The sequence below is a fragment of the Leptosomus discolor genome, chromosome 21 (assembly GCF_034619465.1).
Source record: "Leptosomus discolor isolate bLepDis1 chromosome 21, bLepDis1.hap2, whole genome shotgun sequence".
Lineage (NCBI taxonomy): Eukaryota > Metazoa > Chordata > Aves > Leptosomiformes > Leptosomidae > Leptosomus > Leptosomus discolor.
Window position 1 is genome coordinate 2,681,930 of NC_141411.1, and position 24,142 is coordinate 2,706,071.

At 45.5% G+C, this 24,142-nt stretch overlaps 1 protein-coding gene across 3 annotated transcripts; it reads left to right on the plus strand.

Moving 5' to 3' along the window:
• The first annotated feature begins 1,029 nt into the window (after positions 1-1,029).
• On the plus strand, positions 1,030-16,786 carry NUCKS1 (nuclear casein kinase and cyclin dependent kinase substrate 1). 3 transcript variants are annotated; one of them, XM_086476549.1, is made up of 8 exons: positions 1,030-1,135; positions 8,932-8,981; positions 10,023-10,128; positions 12,146-12,201; positions 12,508-12,660; positions 12,911-13,063; positions 13,748-13,897; positions 14,587-16,786. In XM_086476549.1, exons 1-8 carry the CDS (start codon positions 1,119-1,121, stop codon positions 14,784-14,786), a joined length of 885 nt encoding a protein of 294 aa, XP_086332675.1. In that variant the 5' UTR covers positions 1,030-1,118; the 3' UTR covers positions 14,787-16,786. The 3 variants fall into 3 exon arrangements, with proteins under 3 accessions (XP_086332675.1, XP_086332676.1, XP_086332678.1); XM_086476550.1 differs by having other exon boundaries at positions 13,751-13,897; XM_086476552.1 differs by lacking the exon at positions 12,508-12,660.
• The last annotated feature ends 7,356 nt before the right edge of the window (positions 16,787-24,142 follow it).

The following is a 24,142-nucleotide window of genomic DNA, read 5'->3' on the forward strand; positions in this document are numbered from 1 at the left end:
CCCACGGGGCGATGGCGCCCTGGGGCACGGCCTGGAGAAGGGGAACGCAGCCAGGTAGGGCCGGGACACCGCTGCCCCCCCCCCCCGCTTTAGCGTACCCCGAAAACGGGCCCGCCGCGGCGGGTGACCGCAGGGGAGCCCCCACCCGCTGCCCGGGGCTCCGCGGGCAGGGTGGGCCGCGGCGGGGCGCCCTGAGGGAAACCGGCGGGCTGCAGGGCCCGGTAGGCCCTAAGCGCGGGGCCGCGCCGGTCGGGCAGCCGCGGGAAGGCACCGCCAGGGGAGCGGCGCTGCCGGGCGGGCCCGGGGGCGGCGCTGCGGGGCCCTCGACGGCCCCGGGGCCGCTGCGAGGCGGGGCGCCGCTTCCCCGCGTTTTCCCTCCAAAACCACGCCAGGCCCCGCGCGGCGAATCTGCGGGTCGGGCCCCGGGACTCCGCCGACCCCCGTGCCCTCCGGGGAAAATTGGAGCCGGGCAGCGGCGGTGGTGGCGTGGGGCCGGTGAGGCGGGACGGCGCGGGGTGGCGGCGCCGGGAGCCGGTGGCGAATCTGCCGGCGGCGCCGCGTCCCGCTCTGTCGCTCACAGCAGCTTGAGCGTGTGGAGCGTCCTCGCCCCCCTCCCCTCCCCGCGCGGAGAGTGGGCGGGGTCTGTCCACCGTGATGGTTCGAACTAGCGAATGGAATACGGCGAGCCGCCCTCCGCCACCAATGAGCGGGGGAGGAGGTGGTGCCAGCGGGGTAGGCTGCACCGCCCCCCGCTCGCATCCTCTCGGCGGTGCGAACGCGACCATTTTGCAGGGGGGATCGGCGAGCGGTGGCGACCGCGGCGGCGGCGGAGCGGTGACCGGGGGCGGGGGGGGGGCCGCGTCGGCCCACGCAGAGGAGCGGGCGTCTCCCGCGGCGGGGCGCGGGCCGGCGGCGGTAGCAGCAGCAGCAGCAGCAGCAGCGCCTGAGGGGGAAGAGGCGGCTCCGGAGGCGCGGCCTGAGGCGCTGGGCCCAGGGCTCCCGCTCGCTCCGGGGAGGGGACGGGCGACGCCGAGCCCGCACCAGGCGGCCGTTTTTTTTTCTCCTTCCCCTCAGCGCTGGGCGACATCCCCCGGGCCGGGCCCGAACCGCCGGGGAAAATGTCCAGGCCTGTCAGGTGAGTCCTTGGCGGAGCGCGGAGGCCCCGCTCCCGCCTCTCCTCCCACCCGCGGCGCCAGCGCTCCCTCCCTCCTCCCGGGCCCGGCCCCCGGCGGCGGGCAGGCGGTGTAGGCCCTCCCGCCCGCCCCGGCAGCAGGCCTCGCTGCAGGCCGTGCCCAGGGAAAGGGCAGCCCGAGGCGGGCCGGGCCGAGCGGCGGAGGGGCGGGGAGGACGGTGCAGGCTCGCTGGAGGGCAGGCGTGCGGCGGGGCTCCCGCAGGGCGAGGGGCGGCTGCGTGGCCGTGGGGAGGAGAGCGGGCGCGGCGGAGGGGGCAGGGAGGCTGCGCGGATGCAGCGTGGGGCGATTTTTTTCCCCTGTATTTCCCCTCCTTTATTTTTATTTTTCATTGCAACTTTTGATATTTTATTATTGTTCTTTGCAACGCGCCTCGTTGCTGGCCTGGCGCAGGGGGATGTGCATGGCCTGGGGCTTGCGGGGGGGGGGGGGGGGGGGCGGCAGCGCGTTTGGCGGCGCCGTGACGGGGGTGCAAAGAGGAGGCCTTGCGGGAGGCTGCGTGCGGCGTCCCACATTTTGTAACGGGGAAAGTGAACCTTGGCGATCCGGCGTGACCCACTTCGCGCGGAACGGGCGGGCGAGAGGCGGTGTTCGCCCGCACAGGCCTCTGTCGCAGCCCCCCGCACCCCCTTCTAGGACGCGGGGAGGGGAGGGGGGGGAGGCAGAGCAGACCACGCTGGCTGGGGGAGGGGACACGCATGCAGTACGCTGTGACCAGCGAGGGTCTGGAGGAGAGGGGCTGTGCATCCAAGTTAAACCACGTTTAGGGGAGGAGTTCGGAGGAGCCGCCCCCTCTGGTGGGAACGGCGTTGAACACACGCCCTTTTTCTCTCGCTTGGTAGCTAACTGCTCTCCCCCGGGCTGGTTTCCTACTGGTGTTTCCCCCTTTCACCCCCCCCGAGGGGGCTGATTTTAGGTCGTGGGGAGGAGGAAACCGTGGGCCGTTTAGCTAAATGGGCTGTGTTCTCTATGACAGTAAAGGAGGTTGGTGGTAGTGTTTGTGTCTGCAGTTAAACAGCGTTGGACCTGGAGCGTGGAGTTGCAGGGGGATCTTAGCTACGTTGTTGAGTCGTGATAACTTTGAAAATCTACGGCATAGAGAACTTGCCATGTGTATGAAAGTTTCGGGGGGAGGGGAGGAGTGTGTTCTTTTTTATTTTCTCTAGGAAGTACTCAGACAGTGAACTTGTCATTTAAATTGTCTTTATAGAAAAGGTAAGAGGCTTCATAAGGTATCTTCAAATGTTCTGAAGTGTTCTCATTCTCAAGATACTTTAAGTAACTGGTTGTACTTTTATTCCCAGTAAGCCTGGTGTGGGGTGTGGATCTTAGGTATTTTGGATCCTTTGGAATAATAAACATGAAATTAATTGCGGCTATAAAACTTGCATATGTACATTTGTAGGGGATAGCCCTTGGATTTAAGTAATATCTCTTATACGTGAGAGTTTAAAAAATAAATGGAAACTACCACTACTTTGTGAGATAGGGAGGTCTGGCACAGTGGTTAGTGAAACAGTTGGTTTTCATAGCTTTTTTTTTTGTAGAGCATGTTCCTGCATCCAAAGGTATGGGTAAATAAAGCTGAAAGTTCCAGTCTTAGGGAATTGCCTCTGGTCCAAAAGGTGGATCAATAGCACTGGGTATACCCTGCTCTGAAGCATCAGGCTTTGGCCTTTTGCAAGGCAGGCTGGGGGACTAGTGGCCTCATCTTGAATGACAGTGTCCGTGTCCTGAAATACAGTAGGGATGTGACTTTGCTGCGCAGGGTGATGCTTCAGTGTACGTTCTTGCCAGCACTGGAGTCTTGCTACAGGCGAGGACAGTGTTGTATCTTTAAAGGTATAGTTTCTGGTATTAAGTGGCTTTATAAGCAACCATTTCTGAAAAACAAAAAAATAAACAAACCAGTACAATCCTGCAGTGTTGTGAAAGATCTGACTTGTCTTACCCTCGGTTGACAGGCACTGGTCTGCAGGAAAATGAAGTGCCAAAGTCCAGCAAGCTGTTAGCAGCAGAAAACCTTCTGGCACGTGTCAGGAATAGATCTAGCAATCTGCTCTCTAGCTGTATTGAATAGCCCTTTCAAGGGGAAAATGTAAATATTCAGTGGCTGGTACATTATATTGCTCTACTAGGTAGTAGCTGGACAACTCTCCTGACAGACTTAAGTACAAAACTTTTAATTTTATTTTTTTTTCTGGATATCTTGGCTTGTTGTAGGTATTGTGGAAGTCTGGTGAAAGGTTCCGCATTGGAATAAGATTTAGTGGTTTTTTTGAAAAGTTTTCCTTTTTTCAGTGGTCTTTGAATGAATTTATTATGTCTGCTAGTTTGCAGTGAATCCATACACAGCTAAAACAATGGAGTTAATAAAATCCAGCGTACATCCCCAGTTTGTGCTCTGCTTGTCAGTAAAGACTGCCTTAAGAGTGAGTCTGGTTGTTGAAGTCAGTTTCTTCAGATTGTTCAAAAGCAGTAAGAAAGTCCTGGTATTTACAGGCTTCGTGTGCCTGGCACTTAGAGCCGAGTACACAATTCAGCTTCTCCTGGGTGGATAACGATGATGTCTGCACTATTGTTAGAAACCAGCAAGAAGTAGGAAGTGAAGGAACCTACAGTGACTGAACCTCTGCATCTTGCGGCTCACTCTTCTGAAGTACTGCAAAGAGCGTTTGGAGCTGGTGGCTACGTTATTGTATCCCTGTCCGTGCTTGACTACAAACGAAATAAAGCGTCTTGGACCACTATTTTTATATGCGGCATCCCGTAATGTGTTTTAAGTAAGAATATTGACTTTGATGAAGCTTGCTTCTACTTTTCCTCACCAGTCGCTTTCACTGGCTGGTCCTCCTCTCCCGCAGGCTTTGCAGAATGAAACAGTGTGGGCAAGGGTGGAAATCACAGGGGCTTTTTGTTTGTTCATTTTAAGCATAAAGCCAGTTATGAATTGATCTGTCTCTAGTGCTTCAAGGCTTTACGTACTTAATTTTTCTTTATTAGTAACTCTTGAATCCCAGTCTTGCGTTGGCATTACAGTGGAAGGGTGATCCTTTGAGATTTTACTTGCAGGGAAAAATGTATTTATCTATTAAATGTAACTTTCTAGTTGCTAGTGTTGTACCTGGACAATGTAAAGTGTAAATATTGTGGTTCTGGAAAACTGCCTTCCTAGGGGACTGGCATTTGACTTGTGTGGCAGGGTCCAGAGATAAGCTGTAGACACCTTCGAGATAAGTGAAAAGGTACGATCGTTGCTCTGAGAACTTTCAGTCTAGAGAGCAGCAGAGAGCAGGATAGAGGTGCAATAAAACTCAAAATACCAGGAGCAGCACAGGTTGCAGAATTGATTGTGTGTGTGTGTGGTTTGGGGGGGGGGGGGTGTGTCCCTGCTCTGCATCAGAACGTTTCTCTATTGCATTTTAAAATCTTATCAATTGTAGTTAGGCTCCAGTGGAGGATGGGCACAAGACTGCTTAAACTGTTGCTGCATAAACCATTTGTTTTATGGAGTTTCAAGTCATGTGTATCCCTAAAAATTCTGCAGATACCATGAGCAGTGCCTAGTCTTACAGACGTTTGGAGTTACACCAATCCAGACCCAAACAATGACCTCTGTAGCTGGGAACCTCTAGTCGGTGAGTCTTGTCTGAGTACAGTTGTGCCAATTTTTAAAGAGACTAACCCCACAGTGACATGTGTAGGTACGTAACTGTCACTAGGCTTCGGTGTTGTAACTCCTGATGCGTAATGTAAGTGAATGTTCATTGAAGGCCTAAATCTAGCGCTGTGCGTTTGTTGTGCACAACTTTGAAAATACCTATAAGAAGCATTTCTTCTTATCTATCCTTTTTCTTACCTATGTATAGAAAAGGCACCAAAGCAGTGCTTCTAACAGCAATAGTTATTGATAACATGGTGACCTCGAAGTGGGACACCTTTTTACCAGCTGGGGTGAGAACCAGGCAGTGAAACTTGACGGCTCTGTGCCAGCCCTGCGCCAAGCCTGAGTGGGGAAAACAGCCGGAACCCTTCTCCCAGATGCTTAGTTTGATGGCTATATGGGTTAAATCCTGTTTAAGAAAAAATGTAAAAAAAAATCTCAGTAACCGTTTAATCTGTCATTCGTTTCGCTTGCCCTGTTGTGTAAGAGGATAGGTTGTTACTTCTGCTGATAATCGTTTGACCTAAACATTCCTCTTCAGTGCACGGTGAGATCAGCGACCAGCTTTTTGAAGACTCCTCTTAGCATTGCTTTTCAGGAGTATATGTATTTTTTTTTTAAACTTGGACTTTAGATGTGGATTTCAATGTCCGTGGAAATACCCGGGACCTAAGCATTTCCTTGTGAAAACCAAAAGCATTCTGAGGGATTGATGTTAGGTTGTATTCCGCCATGTTGCCCTACAGAGACTGAGGGTTTAGGACCCCACTAGCTGAAGTATAAATTACTTGAGAGCTGCTTTGCTAAGTGCTTCTGATGTAACGTGTTGCTGACTTACTAGGTGAGTTACTCTTTATTCCAGAATGTTGGACTGATGGTTGTCACTAAAGACTTAGGCTGTTGGGACCTTTCCTCCCCTGTTGCTCCTCATTGCACACCCGTTAAGCTGAATTGGCAAGTAAGTTAGCTCTAAATCTCAGTGCGTATTTTAAACCAGATTGAACAGTATCCATCCCAGGTGTCTACTAGACTGTCTTTTTATGCTCGATCTAACCAAATTTAACAAATAATTTATTTTTGTGTCTGGTAGCTTGCCTTAATGTCTCCCAGTTTTGCTAGTGGCAAAGAGATAGTCTTCATTGACAAACTAACAGTGTTTTTTTTCTGGCTCTTAACTCCAGTGAGCTTATCTACTCTGCTTTTATCACCTTGGTGTAATAGAAGATGCAGTCTCTCTTTGCTAGCTCGTAGTTATTAAGCACTGCGCATCGGTGCTGTTGACAGTTCTAAAGAAAAACATGACTTGATCTAAATGGGGCGAATGATGAGCGAAGTGGTAGGAGAATGGCAGATGCAAGAGCAGTTGGTTTGATGTTTCTGACCCCTTGAGTTGCTCTGGTTCTGTTGGGAAGACTTGCAAATTTCTGTCTTCAGTAGTATCGGTGTGGATATTCCTTCTTTCCTCCACCCTTCTCCTTGCCCTGTAAAATTAGGTAAAGCAAGCCAGGCAGCCTTCTCTCTTGTTCTCTTCTGCCGCAGTGCTTTTTTTTATTATTTTTTTTTTTTTTTTTGATACAGATGCCGCTGCTCCACCAGGTAACAAGAGCCTGGCAGGTTTTACTTTCTAGCTGAAAACGCAAGGTATAGCGCTTAGAAAGAGGAAGGATGTTTTCCATAGGGACAGCAGGTTTTGTTAATGTTTTATCTGACTGTGTTACATTCTCAGTGCCTGAGTTACTGTGGGTCTCTGATTGAAATAAGCAAGAGGAAGCTGTGTGTGACCAACTTATACGAGGTGGCAATATTGCAATTTCCATCTTGCTTGTTAGATAAGTGATGTCAGAAACCATTGTTTTACAAAACTGCTAGAACAGAATATGTGGGAATTCTACTTCCCTCCCCTTTATGCTTTTGGAGGAAACAAACCTAATACCTGATACTTACACCAAATCAAACATTTTATTTAGTAACTTTACTGTTCTTCAGATGCTTACTAGAGTAAAATTAATGTTTTCTTCTGTGAGGTGGGTCAGGAGGCAATCTTCGGGAAGACTACCTGTTGGAACAGGAATTTGAGTCCCTGGGTGTACTGTAACAAGCCTTGGCAGTAGTTGTGCAGTTGTAAATTGGTATTTGACCGTATTCGGACTGTGAGTGAGCAAGCAGTGCTCTGTAGCACGTTGCTGTTGTACTTTGTTCCACTCACGCGTACTCTGAAGCTTGGATGGGGTTCAGCCTGTAGAAGTCCAATGACTGGTCTTGTCTTCCTTCTGTTTGCTTGTTGGTTTTGGTGGTGGTGGTGGTGAGGGGTTGGGGAATGGTTGAGGTTTGGTTTTTTTGAGTTTTGTAAGAGGCTTGGTGTAGGGTTGGAATAGAATAATTGTGCTTCCTCATCTTTTGAAGGCTGCTCTTGTAAGCCATGAATAGTGGTACTTGTACAGGAGAGCGACTTAGAATTGACTCCAAATGGATCAACAGCAGAACACAACATGACTTTTGGGGTATCTTACAACTCAACAGCCTTGTCAGCGATGCACGGTGTTAATCACAGAGCGCAGTTCAGTTACGGGAGCCGAATGTGAAATGCAGCAGCCGTGCTCTGCAGGCAGGAGAGGGGAAGGGCATCGGTTCGTGGGCTGGATGGAGCTTGTGTTGGTGTCTCTTTGCAGCCGCCCTCCACTCTGTGGTGCTGGGTAGGTCGCTTAATCTATCGCTTGCCTGACTGTTCTAGCCATAACAGTGAGCTCACGTGATGATCACTGCAAAATCAAGTTCATCGTTGGCTTTGGGTCAAAGGGATTGTGAAAAGCGCGTGTGGAGGGGTGTCTGGATCTCTGGTGCCTTTTCCAGCTGTGCCACTGCCTCCCGTTGCGTGTCACTCATGACAGGTGGATGTTTGGAGTCGGAGTTTGAGGCGTTATCAGAAAGAACTCGAATGTAATTCCATTCCGTTGCTGTCTTGGTTCCCTTGGGTAGCTGTGTTACAGGGCAGTCACGTCTTGTCAATAAAGGAGTTGGGACAGATGCTGAGAAAGTAGCCAGCAATGACTTGTGGTTCGGTTGTTAGGTTTCTGTAAATTAGAGAAACAGATCTAATTGTGTTGGCACGTGAGACATTTGTTCCAACTGCTGTGTAGTTACCTGATTTTGTTCAGAATTGGCCATTGTATTTGCACTGCTAATGGTACCTTGTTGCCTGCGCTACTTGGTTAGAGAGCAGAGAAAGTGCCAATGAGGTACAGAAAGTGTGGGTTCGTGCTCCTTCGCCTTCTGAAAACACAGGTTGGGCGACCTGTGCATCTTCTTTCATCCCTGTGCCTAGTGATACAGTGGAGCGTTGTAACAGCCCGCTCACATCTTGTTAGAGCATCAACTAACTAGCGGGAAAGCACCTGAAAGCCCCTGGTGAAAACTTCACATGCTTTAGAAATGGGGATCACATGGGAAAAGGAAAATCTCGAGGAGAAGGTGTGAGAGCAAGCAAGATGATATTGAGCTGTGAGTTCAGAAAAGAGCAGTTAAGACATGTTCATCTAATTCATAATGTTTGTGTACTTGTTTTATACCTGGGATCCTAGTCTTAAATATCACAGCTTTGAAATAGGGGGAGCTCCGGCTTAAAAGTTCAGGCTGATGCATTCCTTAAATGTGTCCTTAATGTTGGGGTGCAGACACTGCTTTAAAATAGTGCTTTCACTGTTACAGCGATAGCTAATGATAGATATATAGCTTTAATCATGAAAGAACCCTGTAGCATAGGTTAAGATGCCTCTTGCTCACTGCAGTCATGAGCCATAAGAGAGGGCAAAAAAAGCACTTTCAAATTCTGAGAATGTAATCCAGTCTCTTACAGCTCCTGAGGAAAATGCCAGAATATGCTCTGTGTTCATTTCTGACTTCAAAAGTATAGGTGGCTTATTTATGAGAGTGTTCTTGGAATGTTTTTGGGCTACAAACACTGCACTGGAAGCAAGGATGTGGCACTTTCTTGTTACTTGAAGAAAGCAAGCTTTTGTATCTCTGATTGTGAATTGCTAATTTTATTTATCCCCCCCCCCCCCCCCCGCTTTTTAACAGGAACAGGAAGGTGGTCGATTACTCCCAGTTTCAGGAATCAGATGATGCTGGTAAATTACTTTTTTTCTTAAAGTAATATTCTTGGGCTAGAGCAGTTCATTTGTTGCCTTGCATATTAATTGTTCTGCTTCTAGTCACATCTTTAACTTAAATTCTAGAGGAGTTTCTGCTCTTCACAGTCTCTGAACTGTTAATAAGTATTTGAAAATATAATGATTCTCATATGTTTTGTATTAAACAAACAATGGTGATAGAAATCTTATTATTTAATGCTTGTATTGTAGTGCCTTGAGGCTGTTGGCAGCAACTGTCGTCTTCCTTGGTCTATGTTATGGTCTGTGGCAGAATCTCCCCGATGCCACTTTTTTCTACAATAAAATATGTTTTCAATTTATTTTTGTGGACTCTAGTTAATCCCATAATGTCAGTCAGTTTTGTGAATTGCATCTAAAAAAACATCTTTATGTTCTGTATGAATTAATGAAATATTTCTGGAAGCCATATGGAATATGTTTTGTGTTCTTAGAAAATAGACATACTGCTACTGTTTGCTAAGTGAGGTTGCACTGATAATTAATGGAAACAAATATGCGTAGGTCTTAATTACAGTCCTGTTACTCATATTGTGTAAGGTATTGTGTAACAGTTGTAGAAAGTTACGCTGTAAACTACTATATAATGACATACTTTTTCCCATCATAAGACAGTAAATAAAGTGTTGGCTGTTCAAAGCGTGTAGCAATACGTGTGGATGTTAACTTTTAATAGGTTTACAGAACGGCTCTGTTTCTTGTAAAATGAGATACTGTGTCCTCTTGTGAGGCTTTTTGTGTGTTTCCTAATACTCCTGTGTCAGACTTGGTTGTATGGGGCATTTTTATTGTGCTGTTGGCAGAAGAAAAGGTAAATCACTAGTTTAAGACAGGACTTTGCTTCTATAAAGTTTTGGTTGAAGCTTTGTGATTTTTTTTTTTTTTTGAAGGGCTTCTTTTTGATGTGCATGAAATGGTCAGTTTAAGTTATAGCTGAGGAAGTCAGTTTGCTGGGAACTAGGAGTTTGATTCAAAACCATTTTGTACTATCCCGTCCAGATGAAGATTATGGAAGAGATTCAGGTCCCCCATCCAAGAAAATCCGTTCGTCTCCCCGGGAGGCTAAAAATAAGAGGCGATCTGGGAAGAATTCTCAGGAGGACAGGTAAAAGAAGCACTTCCATCTGTTATAAACATGTCTGTCTCCAAACCTTGTCCTGTATGTGGGGAGCAGTATTTTCTGAGAGGAAAGATTGTAAGTGGGATCCAAGGCCTGCAGTGTAAGGTACAGCGCTCTGGATCCCAAAGCTTGGGTAACCAGCTTAGACACTGAGGTGGTTCTCTCTTATCTGCGTAGACAGAGAAACCATGTGTGAAGTACTTGTCACTAGTACTTCGTCATTAAAGTGGCTTTCCTGAGCTAGACAGTTGGAATGGGAAGGAATATGATCCAAGTAACAAAAATTGGCAACTAGTACAGTTATCCAGGTAAGTTAGTGGCAACGTGCATTTCATTTTCCGTGGTTTTTCGGTGTGCTGAGAGCATTCCTGTGGTTAAGGATTTAACGGGACAATACAGTGGCAGTTAGGAGTGGGGGCCACTTGTTAGTTTTGTGGTTCTTTGTTTCTCATTTCTAGTTTTGTCTAATTCATGAACAAAGTAACTTGTTTTGATAACTGAGTTGCTCCAGCAGTGTGAAAGGACTCGGTTCTAAGTGATGCCCTGGTGAATAGCGAAAGTCTTCCCGCAGAGTGAAGGTATCTTCCGTGTTACAACAACTGTGGTCAGCAAATGATTGCCCTGAGAGCTGTTAACTCAATTGACTGCTCTTGTGACAGACCTCAGCATCAGGGATGGAGGTTCTGCCAGCTGATGCTTACTCTGCAAGCCCACGGTGCCTCTTTATTCTGTTGCCCTGTTTGCTGGCACGTAGGTAACTTCTCAGCTGGTGTGCTTAAGAGGCTTCCCCATCATGCCCTTCTTCTAAAGTTGAAAGCTGAACGCAGGCGCGGGGATATTTGCGTGGTCCACCTGCTGTTGCGAACTGAGAGGGAGAGACCACTTTCACCCTGGAAATGCCTGTAATGCCTGGAATCAAAGATTTAATGAGTATGACATAAAGAAATCGGGCTGGCAGCTCCCAAAGCAACTAAATAGTTGACCTTGGTGTCCTATTAGCTTTGGGGATTTTTAAGTGTGTAAGACCACTTCTGTGTGTATCACGACATTGCAGAGGGCTTGCATGTAAAACAAACTCGTGTATTTAAGTGAAATCCCCAGTTGTCTGTGTAAGACTGGAAACATACGGGCCTAAGGGGCTGTAATGTGACAAGTTATCTAAACTATTAGAGTTCCTGAGAAATGCTGTGTGTCACCTCCAAGTGCCAAATTTGAAAGTAGCGAAGGTTTGAGCTGCTCCATTTCTTGACCTTGGCAAACTGCAGTTCAGCCGTTCCTGAAGCACGTGTTGTACATCAGTGGCCCTCAGCACAGTATTCGCTGTTCCTGTTTTAAACACTTGTTTACTCTGTGTCTGGAGTGTGTGTTGTCACACGCTGGAAGGAAAACCCTCTCTGGACAGTGGTGATGCCTGATGATGGGGGTTTGGATAAGAGCAGAACATTAGTACCTGCTTGATAGGGATACCTTCTGATGAGGAGTGAAACCACTAGAAGGGAGCGGTGAAACTCCATCAGAGATCAGATCGTTTGAGAGTTTGTAGACCAAATACGTGCTAGTTAAGTGCTGTACAGCAGTGTGCACAGAATGAGGGAGTCCAAAGAAAATGATGGTGTAAAGACAAGTGATGACTATAAATCTATTCAGAATAAAACTTCGTTGCATTTATAGATTCAGCCATGCATTAGCATATAAAACTTCAGAAGTCTAACTGTAAAATGGAAGACCTGTGGATTATTGGCTCAACCTTATTATTTCCTGATTGATTCACTTGATTCCATGTAAGTTTGTAGGTGATTCAGAGTTTGAACATTGCCTTTCCAACCATGCCAACAACACATACAGCTGAGTAAGCCTGAAGTATAACGTAGTAATGTCCAGGAAAAGTGCGTATTCCCAGCCTAAAGATCAGTTTGCTCTCTGAAAATATGTATTCGTATGCAACAGTGACTGTAATAGAAGTTAAAACAGCAGTCAAACGCTGTCTTTCTCTCATTTTCAGTGAGGATTCAGAAGAAAAAGATGTGAAGACTAAGAAAGATGATTCACACTCGGCAGGTAACTAATGTATCTTCAAAATAAAGACCAGTTCCTAAGAGTTACAGGAGTGGGATTTGACACAGGGGAGAAATTGTTCTGCCTAGAGAAGCGCACACTTTTCTAATATGCTTCTCCGAAGCTGGATGCTGCCTGTCCTGCCGCTCCTTCCAGCCGTGGTTTGGGATAACATTTTTTGTGTAATGTGCTGCTGCCATGAAGTTTGTCTTCACGGGTAGATAGGTATATGCTAACCTCTTCTGTGTAGTTGTTATCCATATTTCAGAATGATACAATAAACTTCATATTCGTACCTTTTCCTTCCAGATGAAGATTTTGGCAGTGAAGATGATGACTTAGGAGCAGATGATGGCAAAGCTGACAGTGACTATGAGAGCTCTCAAAAAAGCAAAAAAGGAAAAAAGGCTAAACCAGAAAAGAATAAGAGAGCAGCCTCCAAATCCAGGAAAAGGCCTGCAGGTGAAAAAAAAAAAAAGGTTGCTAGTCTTTGCAGTGCAAGATACTGCACAGGGTCGTTGTTGGGTGACTGCAGAAACATGTTTTTTAGGTTGAATGTGACCACGTTCTCACAGCTCAGTTATTTAGAGAGCACCTTGATTAACTTTCTCGTGAATGACTTGACCTTTGTCTTGCCTGGTGCTGCCTCGGGACAGTTAGGTGGTCTGTATTCTGTGTTGTCTGCGTTATAACTCGGTGACTTTTGCTGCAGAGGACAGTGAGGATGAGAAAGAAGACCACAAAAATGTGCGTCAGCAACGACAGGCAGCATCCAAAGCAGCTTCTAAACAACGAGAGATGCTTATGGACGATGTGGGTAGTGAGGAGGAAGAACAAGAGGATGATGAGGCACAGTTCCAGGAGAGTGAGTAAATGGGATTGTAAAAAGTTAAAATCCATGTAATGTGAGTACAGTACCAGACACGAGTTTGTGGGTCTGGCCAGCAAAAGGAACAAGTTTGCTGTTGTTCACATCTAGAATTTATGTTTGAAGTTTGCAGTAAAGATGTACCTGTGTCTTTATAAGCAGCGCTAAAGGGTTGGTGTAAAGTTCTTAGTGCTCTTTGCTGTTTCTCGCTATCCCATTGGTTTTGAGACATTGATGCTACTTCCAGGTGGTGTAAAAGTACTTTATCCTTGATTAATCAAAGTAGGATGGTTTGTTTCATAAGAAGAGATGGGTTCAGCTGGTAATGAACCGCAGTAAGTTCCTGAAATAGCGAGTGCAAACATGATTTCCGAATGGAGTAAAGAGTGCCATTGAAAAGATTGCTTCTCTCTGTCAAGAGATTCTCTTTATTTTGAGATGGGTTACTCGTTAAGGAGGTAGAGCACATTTTGAGAGCTTCAAAACACTTTGTCAAACTAGTGCTTTATCCCTACCAGTGTGAAATCTTCTGCTATGTCAGATTTCTTTAGCACAGCAGATAGGTGAAGCTCGTAGGGTCTTAGTTTCCTGTCTCCGCAGCTTAACTGGCAGATCTCTCAACTGTATCTGCTGCTCCCTTTCCTTTTTTCCCCAAAAACTTAAATTTCTGTGTGCTTTCAGCAGATTCAGGAAGCGATGAAGACTTCCTCATGGAAGATGATGATGATAGTGACTATGGCAGTTCAAAAAAGAAAAATAAAAAGGTCTCCAAGAAATCCAAGCCCGAGAGGAAAGAAAAGAAAATGCCGAAGCCCAGGCTAAAGGCTACAGGTGAGTCTGTGCAGCTTGCTTTAGAGGGTAGTATTTTCTTCTGCTGCTATAGAAGACTCAGAAATCTTGGGGTTGGTAGGTGTTCATGTACAGTGTTGAAGGGCTAATTCATGTCATGTGCCGTGATTTAAAGCAGCACTGTGAAATAATAAGGTGGCTTCAGTTCTTACTGGAGAGATTGAGTTAATATCTATGTCTCATTGGCAAAAGCTGCGTCGGTGGCAAAGCCTTCCCTCTTGAGATGCTGCAGTCTGACTTTCTATGTATCATAGCCAAAGAGTTTAATTTGTGGCTTTGGGACTTGTGGACTCTCTGATGTTTTCAAGGTGGAGGAAGATGGAGAAATCTGAACCAAAGGAAAATTTGACGCATTTCTGCAGGGAGTCTAAGATCGTAATAGGGACGTATGTACTAGTTCGATAAGCAGCTGGCTATGTTAGTTTATCGTGTCGTATCCAGTAATTAGTCAGGACTTGCAATTAAATAGTTTTTAAAAAAAAAATCTTGTTAACTAACTCTTTAGTTCAGCTTTACTAATATGGAGTGCGAAACCACCGTGTGCATGGTGTGGTCAAAGCAAAATGAAACCTGCTGCTGAAGTGTCTGGTAAATCCTGTTCTTATAAAGCCATATGACCTTTTTGTCGTTGTTGCTGATCATAACTTTTATAAGCTTTTTCTTTTTTTCAGTGACCCCCAGCCCAGTGAAAGGCAAAGGGAAGGCAGGCCGCCCCACAGCTTCCAAGGCAACAAAAGAAAAGACCCCATCCCCCAAAGAAGAGGATGAAGAGCCTGAAAGTCCCCCAGAAAAGAAAAAATCAGCCAGCCCTCCACCAGAGAAGTCAGGGGATGAGGGATCCGAAGATGAAGCACCCTCTGGTGAAGATTAAATGGCAGTTGAGGAGATCTTTGTTTAAAAAAAAAAAAGGAAAAAAAAAAGAAAAAAAAAAAAAGAAAAAGGAAAAGAAAACATACTTAGGGGTAGAACACGGTTTTGGCTGTGGCTTGACTCATGGGCTTTGAATGCTGTCTTTACTTTCAGCTGTTTAATACAGTGTACCCTTTTTTTAATAAGAGGAAACCCTTATACAGTAATATTTTGAAGTCAATGTTCTCTGTTGGCCATTCCGTTCTCCCTCCCCCGCCAAATCTGAAAGCCATTTGAGACAAATTAACAGACCATTTAAATATATATTTTTTTCAAGGGATACTGCAGTTGTGAAGCAATAAGGTTTGAGACTGATAACGTGGAAACCATACTTACAAATCGTTAAGTAGAATAGATTTCCCAGTGCTGGTAAGAGTTCTTTAAAACTATTATTCTGTATTTGAATATGTGGAAAAAATGAACCTATGCTTTAACAGACTTTTGTGGATACAAGTTCACTCAGAAAAAATGTAGTTGATACGAATTCCAATCGAGGAAGAGGAAGCATGGGGAGGAAACCTGTGTTTCTTGGATTCAGGCACATTTTTTTATGGAAAGCAATCAAGAGACTTGTAGATGGTCCACTAGAAAAGACCCTCCAATTAGGATGCAGGCTCTTTTGTCTGCTGGATAGAATACTATTCTGCTTTAGGCAAATTTCAGTTCATTCTATACAAATTCAGATGTACGACCTACAAGCTTCTCGCATCCATTAACTCTATTTTATTTCTTCCAAGGTTGGCTGTAGATGGGCAGAATAGGGAAGAGAAATTGAAAACAATTTTTAAAACTCTGGTTTCCATTTGGTATTGTGGAAAATGTCTTTGAAGTTTTTTCCAAGGAAAAAAATTAATGGGCAGTGTAAACGTAAATTCTTCAGCTTTTCGGGCGAGGGATGTCCTTTTATAAATGTGAAGCAAAGGATTCCTGTAATGCTCTGGTCAGTCTCGGATCCCATGAGTCACGCTTAAGTGTTTCTCTTCTCTCCTTCCATCTGTCCTCAGAAAGGCTATGTAGTCGTACCTCTCAGCCTCTCCAGCTACAGTGTTGGACAGCAGACTTCCATTGATAGCCAACATCACCACGGTACCACTTCCATCTCTTCATCCTTCCATCCTGCAGGGTGGGAGGCTTTGCTCCCACATGGACGTGTCTGCTTCTAACTGGGGGTCATCGTTCTGCTCCCCGAGCCTAAGAAGTGCCGAGTAGGGAACAGTGTTAAAGGATGGAGCTGGGAGGAAGTGGAGGTTGGAAGCAGTGTAGCAGGGCTGTCGTTTTGTAACAAAAGCAGGATGTCCCTCTAAATGCAAGACACTTGAGATGTGTGTGGTGGCATTTTAATGTGTTTTTATCAAAGCAGCCATATCCTTTTTTTAAACTTCAATTAAAGTACACAAGCCTTGGTTTTCAAACCCTAACGCAGGGGTTGCTGCCATGTTTGTTGGTGGAAGTAATGAAACTGGACCTGCCATTTTTCTTTCTTTCTTTTTTTTTTTTCTTAAACCCTTTGTGCTTTCTGTATGTTGCTCACAGTTATCTTATAGCTGACAAGCTTTGCATCTTTTTTTTTTTGTTGTTGTCACAGAACTACACACTTTGTAACCAGCCTCTTGAAGGTAACATAAGGCAGCTAATTAGTTGGATTTCTGGTGCACATGCTACCAGGTTTTTAATCCTGTTTTGGATTTTAGAGAGCTTTTAGATGTGATACACTAATATGACCAGGAAGGACACTTGGCTGAATGGCATAGGGAGCCTGAAGATGCTGAGCACAGTGTGGAGCCTAAAATGTGGAACGGAATATTCATACAACAGCCGAGCGATTGTCTTGTGTGATTCATAGCCATGGATTTTATGGAGGCTGGTAAATTACTTTACCTTGGCTTATAAAAATTTAAGTTCTCTAACATTCTTTACTATAATGAAACTACTGTTGCCGTTACAATAAAGATGATCGGTGTTTCCATTGTAAATCTTTTTTTTAAGTGGTTTAATTTTGCAGAACAGCTTAAGGCTGGAGTGAAGTATCAGTCTTGAAGCAAATGTAATCCCCTCTCCTCTCCCACACCTCTTCCCACCTTCCAGATTTCTGGGAGAGCAGAGTCTCTTGCATTCCCTCCACTCCTAGTCCAGTGCTTCTTGGGTAATATGGGAAAATAAATGGCCAAGTTTTAAAAAACATTTGGATTAAATTAGGGGGTAGCATACACTTTTGTGAGTGTCTGGTCCACATAGTTGTTCCCCTTCAGTCCAGACTATGTTTCAAGCTATTGTCTGTTGGGTTCTTAGGGGGTTTTTTGGTATTCAGATGTACCAGGATTACTTAAACATAGGACACCTCTAGCTGATCTGGCCAAACAGCTGTTTCTTTATCTGCTAGACAAGATTTTTGCTGAAGAGTGTATTTTGTAAGTTCCACTTAAAATATGTTTTTGGGATTTTTTCCAACACAGTTAACTAAAGTTAAGGCTGTGAAAAATGTTTCTGTTGTTCTCAGTTCAGGTTTTGGACTGGATTATTTTACGCCTGGCAATTTTGGCCCTTTATCTTACAAAACTGTTCTGCTTTCTCAGTCGTTCATCTCTCATGGCTGTTACAGGCTGCATGATGCTTACCTTTGAGTTTGTCACAACCCAAACACTATGTGAATCCTGTGCTACTACTGGGATTTTGTAACTTTTTCTGTATCTTACTGTTTTGCTGATTTGTGCAAACACTAAACCCTGATGATCTCTTGGTTAGTCTGTTAGAAATACAGCGGTTTACATTTTTACAGATAGAGGAAAATTGTGAAGGTTAAATACAGTTTTATTTTATTTTTAGTACACAACATTTTTCAGTAGTGGCAGACTTAACATTTTTAAATGTCCTTTTTAATTAATTTATATTAAGCATTCTGATTTCTTGAAGGAAAGCTTCAAAAATGCCTTTCTTTAGGAGCATGAATAGTTCTTCACGCAGCAGGAAGTTTCAGTCACAGAAGAAGGCTTTGAAAAGATTGTCTTCTGTTTCACAGCTGTAGTTTCGGAGCCTTTGCAGAGAGGTAAATGGATTTATTCCACAGTTCAGTTAATCTAGTGCCCTGCCCTGCTCTTGCTCTTCAAATGGTTGTTCGTAACTAACTTCCATTAGATGTCCTTTCGTACGTTCTCTTTCTGAATCCACACCACCCCGCTCAGTTTCGCAGTTACCTGCACTGCGCTTAACTGTCCGCAAGGCTCGATCAGTAAAAATTTGCAATTTCAGTTGGAATTTCATACGAAAGATGATTTGCTTCAGTTTCTGTTTGATCAACATGAGAATGCCAAACCTGCCAAGCTAAACGGGTTTCAGAATGGATTGTGGGTCAGAGCAAGACTTGGAAATGGGGCAGCCAAGAAGCTTTTGATTTTGTTGTTTTCACTTCATCCAAGCAGAAGAGCGTGTGGGGAGAGAAGCAGCACACCTTGGGTGACTTCTGCCAGGGAGCCTCACCAGTGCCAGGTAACGGTTCTGAGTGGGCTCAGCCCCTGTGCCACCTCCCGGCTGCACCCGCAGGTGATGGACTACCAGGGCAGAGGCAGAAGATGTGCTTGAATTCCTTTTTTTCTTTTTTCTTTCTTTTTTTTTTCCCACCCCACCCTCCACTGGTGATGGTCACAAAGGTACAATAGACACTGAGGCACCCAGGTTAAGGAGGGAGGGAAGTAAACTGTAACATGCTGGAAGCTTTTGAGCTGTAGAAACTGGTGCTTTGCTTTATGTAATTTGTTTGTGAAGTGTTTATTTTTATAACAGATCATATTGTTGAACACATGGTTCTTAAAAACTACAAATTGATCCATGAGTTGAATATTTGAGAAGTGGACATTCATCTGTTGGGGGAGGCAGGATATGAAAACGTAAGCGGATGGATATTTAAAGGGACACTGTCACAAAACAGTTGCTGGCATATAGGATATACGTTAGTTTGGAGGAGGGTCACAGCTATATGTGGAAATTATATATTCTATATGTATTGATCAAATAGGAATTTTTCCCTGAACTTTGAATATTTTCCTACAGTTTGGGGAGGTTTAAATACAAGTTCTGCTAATGAAACTAAGAAGCAAAACTAACTATTCTGTTCTTACTGTGCAAGATGACTTTTTTTTTTAAAAAAAGAAGTACAAAGGAGTATCAGAGCTCTGAGAGGTGACAGTGCCCTTCCGAGACCTCCCCAAACCGAGTGTATCCTCATTTTAGACTTCCCACTTCAGTAGATGACTGGCGTTTGAATGTCTTTTCATGGAACTCTTTATATTAAAAACAAAACACAGATATTTCTAAGTCTAGTCCAGTTCTCGCCATGTGCTGACTGTATCGACCACTATTGGGAACGACTCTCTAGCCTGCCTGCCCCTTCAGCGGTGACGAGTGGGTCCATCCGTCTGAGCATGCTCAGTGTGACTGCAAACACCATTGTGCATATGCTTTGTATATTGGGGCGAGGGTTTTTTATATATATATTTTGGGAGGGGGAGTGGGTGGGATGGAGAAATACTCAATCAGCTTAAGCCAGAATAATGTGTGTAAAAGCCCCTGAAGTATTTTGTGTGTGAGTGCGCGGGTGTGAGTGCGCGCATGGGAGTGTCTGACATCTTATTCCCTTTGTGTTCTGAAGATTTGTGAGTTTTACTACTTTTTTTTTTTTTTTTTCCCTGCAGAAGCAATTGTTACAAAAAATTGTAAATAAGAGCTACATAATTTTTGTTTAACCATGAACATCATGTCACAGCAAACCCTGAATAATCACTTGGAAGGTAGAGGAGGAGACTCCAGGTAGGGCCTTGGGCCTTTGGCTATCAGCAAGGCACCGTTACGTGGTATGCAGCGAATATTTGTCTTGAGTATTTGCAGTCCCCTGTTGAGCTTTTCTAAAAACCGGGCTCTTTGCAGTTCCCCTCCCCATCCCTGTTGATTTTATTTTTTTTCTAACCTCGAGAGCAGACGGAAAAAGGGGCAGCTGCAAACTGTTCCAGTGGTGCCAGCCCGTGGTCGGGGCGCGGGTGCGGTCGTGGCTGTCACCACTGGGCCCGACGGGGTTGGTGACTCTTGCAATACCTTGACAATACCGAGATCTACCGCATGGTACTAGGAGTTGAGTCTGAATGTAACATTAATGCTTTATTTAAAATAAAAACAACATTTTTTTTTTTAAGGGGTTGAAGTGAACATGACTGTTGACCATGTTCGTGAATTTATAGATGCAACATTCATTGGTAGAATTGTGTGATGGTCTTTTGTGCTACTTAATTTGACATATTCCAGTCTCTGTATGTACCTGCAAAGAAAGAAAAAAAAAAAATAACAAAACCCTGCTTTGCTTTTATTGAAAGGGTTCCCAGGACTGCATACCTGCTCCTGAGCTCTGTTTTAAGTATGTGTATCCTTCGCTTGTATTTTGTATTAAAAAAAAAACACAAGGAAAAAGATCCCTTTATTGTTCAGCATGTTGGAATTGTGTCCCCTCTTTTATTTTTCTCCTTTTTGGAATATATTAAGCAACTCATTCTTCTGTATCTTTTATTTTCTTTTGTAAACTTTTGGTTTTGTTTAAAAATGGCTTTATAAAAGGGCTTTTATAACCCATAAACATGCCTTGTGTAATTTTTCTGCCGTTCAGAGGTATTATGCTTCTGCGGTTATTTGTTCTGTGGATGTTAGTGAGGCGTGAAAACGCGTTCATCTTCCGTGATGTCTGATAATTGGGGGATGGATCCCCTTGCAGATCTCGTCCCCTCAGGGGAGGGGAGTCAGGTTTGGGCCAGGACAGTTTGGCGAATGCGGCCTTCCCCCGTCTACGTGGGGGTCACAGGGAAGGTTGAAGGGCTTCAGTCCCGTTGGCTGTAAGGAGCAGGGTCCTTGGTGTCACAGGCTCTTCCCCCAGAGCGTTGTGCGTTGGGGTGTTCGGGTTCAAGACCCGTTCCAAAAAGCGATGAGGAGGGTCAAGGCCTTTCACTCCTCTGCCAGCTCTCCCTTGGCGACCGGTAGCCTTTCTATTTTGCCACGTAAGTCCTGGCCATGATGGTAAATAACTCAGCGTGTTCGTCCTGGGGGGCGGAGGGCTGTCCCCATCAGCTCCCCGGTAGCGGGTCGTCGCTCCAGTCCTGGCCCATCGACCCGGGTCCAGGGCGCTCTCTCCACGCCTTGCCCCGGAGGTCGCGGCGCACAGCGGCTTCGTGCTTTTAGGGAGCCCGTTCGAGCGCGTTTCCCTCTCGTTTCCCCGCCGTTCTCCGGCCGCACCGCGCTCACTGTGTCCGCTCGGTTCCTCGCTCCGCCCCGGTGGCTCCGCGCTGGCCAGCAGGGGGCGCCGCGCTCCCGCCGCCCGCCCGCCCGCCCCCTGGGCTGCCGCCGCGCGCGCCCCCTCCCTCAGGGCTGAGGCGGGAAAGGGCCGGCGCTGCGCCCGCCCGGCGGCTCCGCGGCACGGCAGGTCCCGGGTCTTGCGGTTCCCTCCGTGTTCTGCTCACGCGTGTCTGTTTGAAACCCGGAGTTGCGGTTCTGCAGGGCGAGCACCTGAGAGCGTTTGTCTCTGGTAGGTTTAGGGTGAAGCGGCTGCCGGGGTCCGAAGGGCCCCAATTTTTTTGAGGTATCGGTATGGCAAAACGCTTGTGGCCTCACTGAGCGAGTCGTTTGGGTACATCTCGTACCCCGGTTCAGCAGCACACGCAACCATAACGAAACGGTCTCCGAGATGTCTGGCGGTGGATACAACTGGGCAGGAGAGCGGGTGGCCATCGCCCCCACTTGCAGCGTGGGGTGGTTGAGGCGTTTGCGCTCAGAGGCGGTCTGGGGCACTCTGGGGAACGCCGTCTCTGTTGCCCGACACAAAATCCCCTACGCTTACCGACAGCCGTAAGCCGGGGCCTGGCTGCAGACTCTGCTCCTCTACTTGTCCGCTTTGTTTCATTCCGTAGCGGGGTAAAGCGAGATGGTGTAACGCAGGCGTGCTTGGTGTCGGGTGCTCCAGGCTTCTGGAACAGAGCAGTTGAATAATGCAGCTTATGGCATTCCTCTCTTCTTTTTAAACACACCGGCCAATTAACCTTGACAGGTATTCCTACCTCACTGCTGTGGCATCTGCAGTTGTATGCTGCAGTCTTGACACGGATTCTTTATCTGGAGCAGCTGGAGAGCTACCTTCACGTACTGCTCTGCTACTTCAGTTTTAGGAGTAATTAGCCGTCAGCAGGTGTGGCGCCTCTTTTGTCCCCAGAAGTAAACACTACTTGCTTTGAGAAATGGTGCAGCACTGGGATCTGTGAACTCCTTTTCAAGAGCTACTCCTCTTCCCCACTGCCACCAGTCTCTGCCCATCCTGTCGGTGTATGCAGCCTTTGGCTGGTTTTCTCCTCAGGATTGCTCTATGAACCCCATGTGCGTACCGACTGCTCAGTCCTGCAGGCGGATGCTCTGCCAGCACATGTTAAAAGTTCCAGTTGGCTTTGCAGTAGTATTTACAGGGAATTAATACCAGAAACGAATGATTCGCTTTCACATTTGATGGATGTCCGTCTCAGAAGCGGACACGCGTAGGGTTTTGTAACTACAGCGAGCGCCGCCAAAACAGGGGGATGAGGTTCCCTTGGCAAAGACGACTAGCCGTCAAGTTTTAATCTGAGAGAACTGTGCCTCAGGAATATCCTGTTTGTGTTTCTTTTGGTAGTATTTGGTTATAGGACAAAAATAAAGTCAAAAGGTGGAATTCAAGATTAGATCTGTTTTCTGCAGTACAGCTTGTTTTGGCCCTATAGGTGGCCTTGAAAGAGTAAGTAAATGGGATGAAGTTGATTTAAAGAGCTGCTGTTCTGTTCTTGCTTATCTTGCGTGATGAAGGAAACCTGGAAAAAAATGTCAAAATTGAGAGATTTCCCAGCAAATTCCCTGTACTTTAAAAGCGTATTTTCAGGTGTAGTTGTGACGCAGCAGCCCACAAAGTGAACGGGTTTGGGTTTTTTTTTTTTTACTTCTTTCACTGGTATTTGGGGTCTATGTACCACGCAATATGATAAATCAAGTCTAGAAAGATATCACTAATAACCTGAATTCCTGCGGAGCTGGTGCAAAGGCTGCCCTGAGGGCGCGGGGTAAGGCGAACATAGAACTCCAAAAGGTGTCTGTCCATTCGTTATGCATTGATTGAAAAGCACTAAACGTCTGTAACTTGTGATGTTGGACTTGAATTTGATCTGGGAGTGCTGCTGTTAGTTCACAACCACATCCTGGGCTAAAACCCGTCTCCAGCTTCAGAGTTTTATGTAGACCAGGAAATGGTTTTGTGTGTTTTGGGGTTTTTTTCCCTCTTTCCATCGATACTGATCAAGTGCCATTATCCCACTGTGGGCAAGCATCAGAGTGCCCTCTCCCACCCTGAATGAGAAAGACCAGTAAGGGATAGCTCGTTTTTAAAGTCAATGCTGAATTAAAGTCTTTAGGTCAAATCCAGCCCTTGGCCTTAAACCGTGGTGGCGGTTTGGTCTCCTGCATGTGGACAACAAATGAAAAGAATCTTGCACAAAGTCAAAGCCATTTCCTATTCTGCCTTTTTAATAATACTTGATTTACCCTTCAAAATGATAAGTTTTGTTTTTATATTCAAGAGCTTGCTTTATATTCGCTTGCAGATTCTGTAGCTTGAAGAGAGACTGGTATTTTATTTGAATAATCTCTTGTCTTTCAGGTTGAATAACATTTGTGTTTTCAGTAGATAAGATAACTGTTCCAGCAGCAATAAATTTCCTGTTGTCACACTATCTTTTTTCCTTAAGCATTTCTAACTAAGCAGTTGGCCTTGTTAGGAGGTTTTGGTTAGCATTATCAATTAGTGGCTTTCCTTAACAGTGGGGTCTGTTAGCTTTGTTCATTACAAACATTTTCAAACATTTTTGATTAATTGGAGTGGTTTATGTCTGAGAACATCTGTCCTCTTGTGAGATGGAGTTAGTACTGTTTTTTTAAAAAATTGTTGCTTTCTGCTTAGATTTTTTTTTTGAGCTAAATAGTCTTGTGTTTTATAAAGAAGTACTATTCTAGTCTCCCCTAAAGCATGTGCTGTGTTTCTGCTTCCCTTCCTGAGAAACAAATGAAGGGAAGGAATATTTTGAGTATAATCCTATTTATTATACGGAGCCATCATTTCTTTTTCTCTAAACTGGCTTTTTTTTTTTTTTAATTTTACTTCACTGCTGATTATGCATTTGAAACAGTTCTTTCTGTTCCCCGAAACAGTTCAGTACATTAGTTTTAAACTAATAGGTGACACATTTCTCAAAGGCAAACTAGGTCTCATGTTTGGAAGTG

Excerpts from the sequence above, each read along its gene's own strand:
- NUCKS1 (XM_086476549.1), top strand. Across the intron at positions 10,129-12,145 it reads AAGAATTCTCAGGAGGACAG|TGAGGATTCAGAAGAAAAAG; the intron begins GTAAAAGAAGCA and ends TCTCATTTTCAG. Across the intron at positions 13,898-14,586 it reads GCCCAGGCTAAAGGCTACAG|TGACCCCCAGCCCAGTGAAA; the intron begins GTGAGTCTGTGC and ends TCTTTTTTTCAG.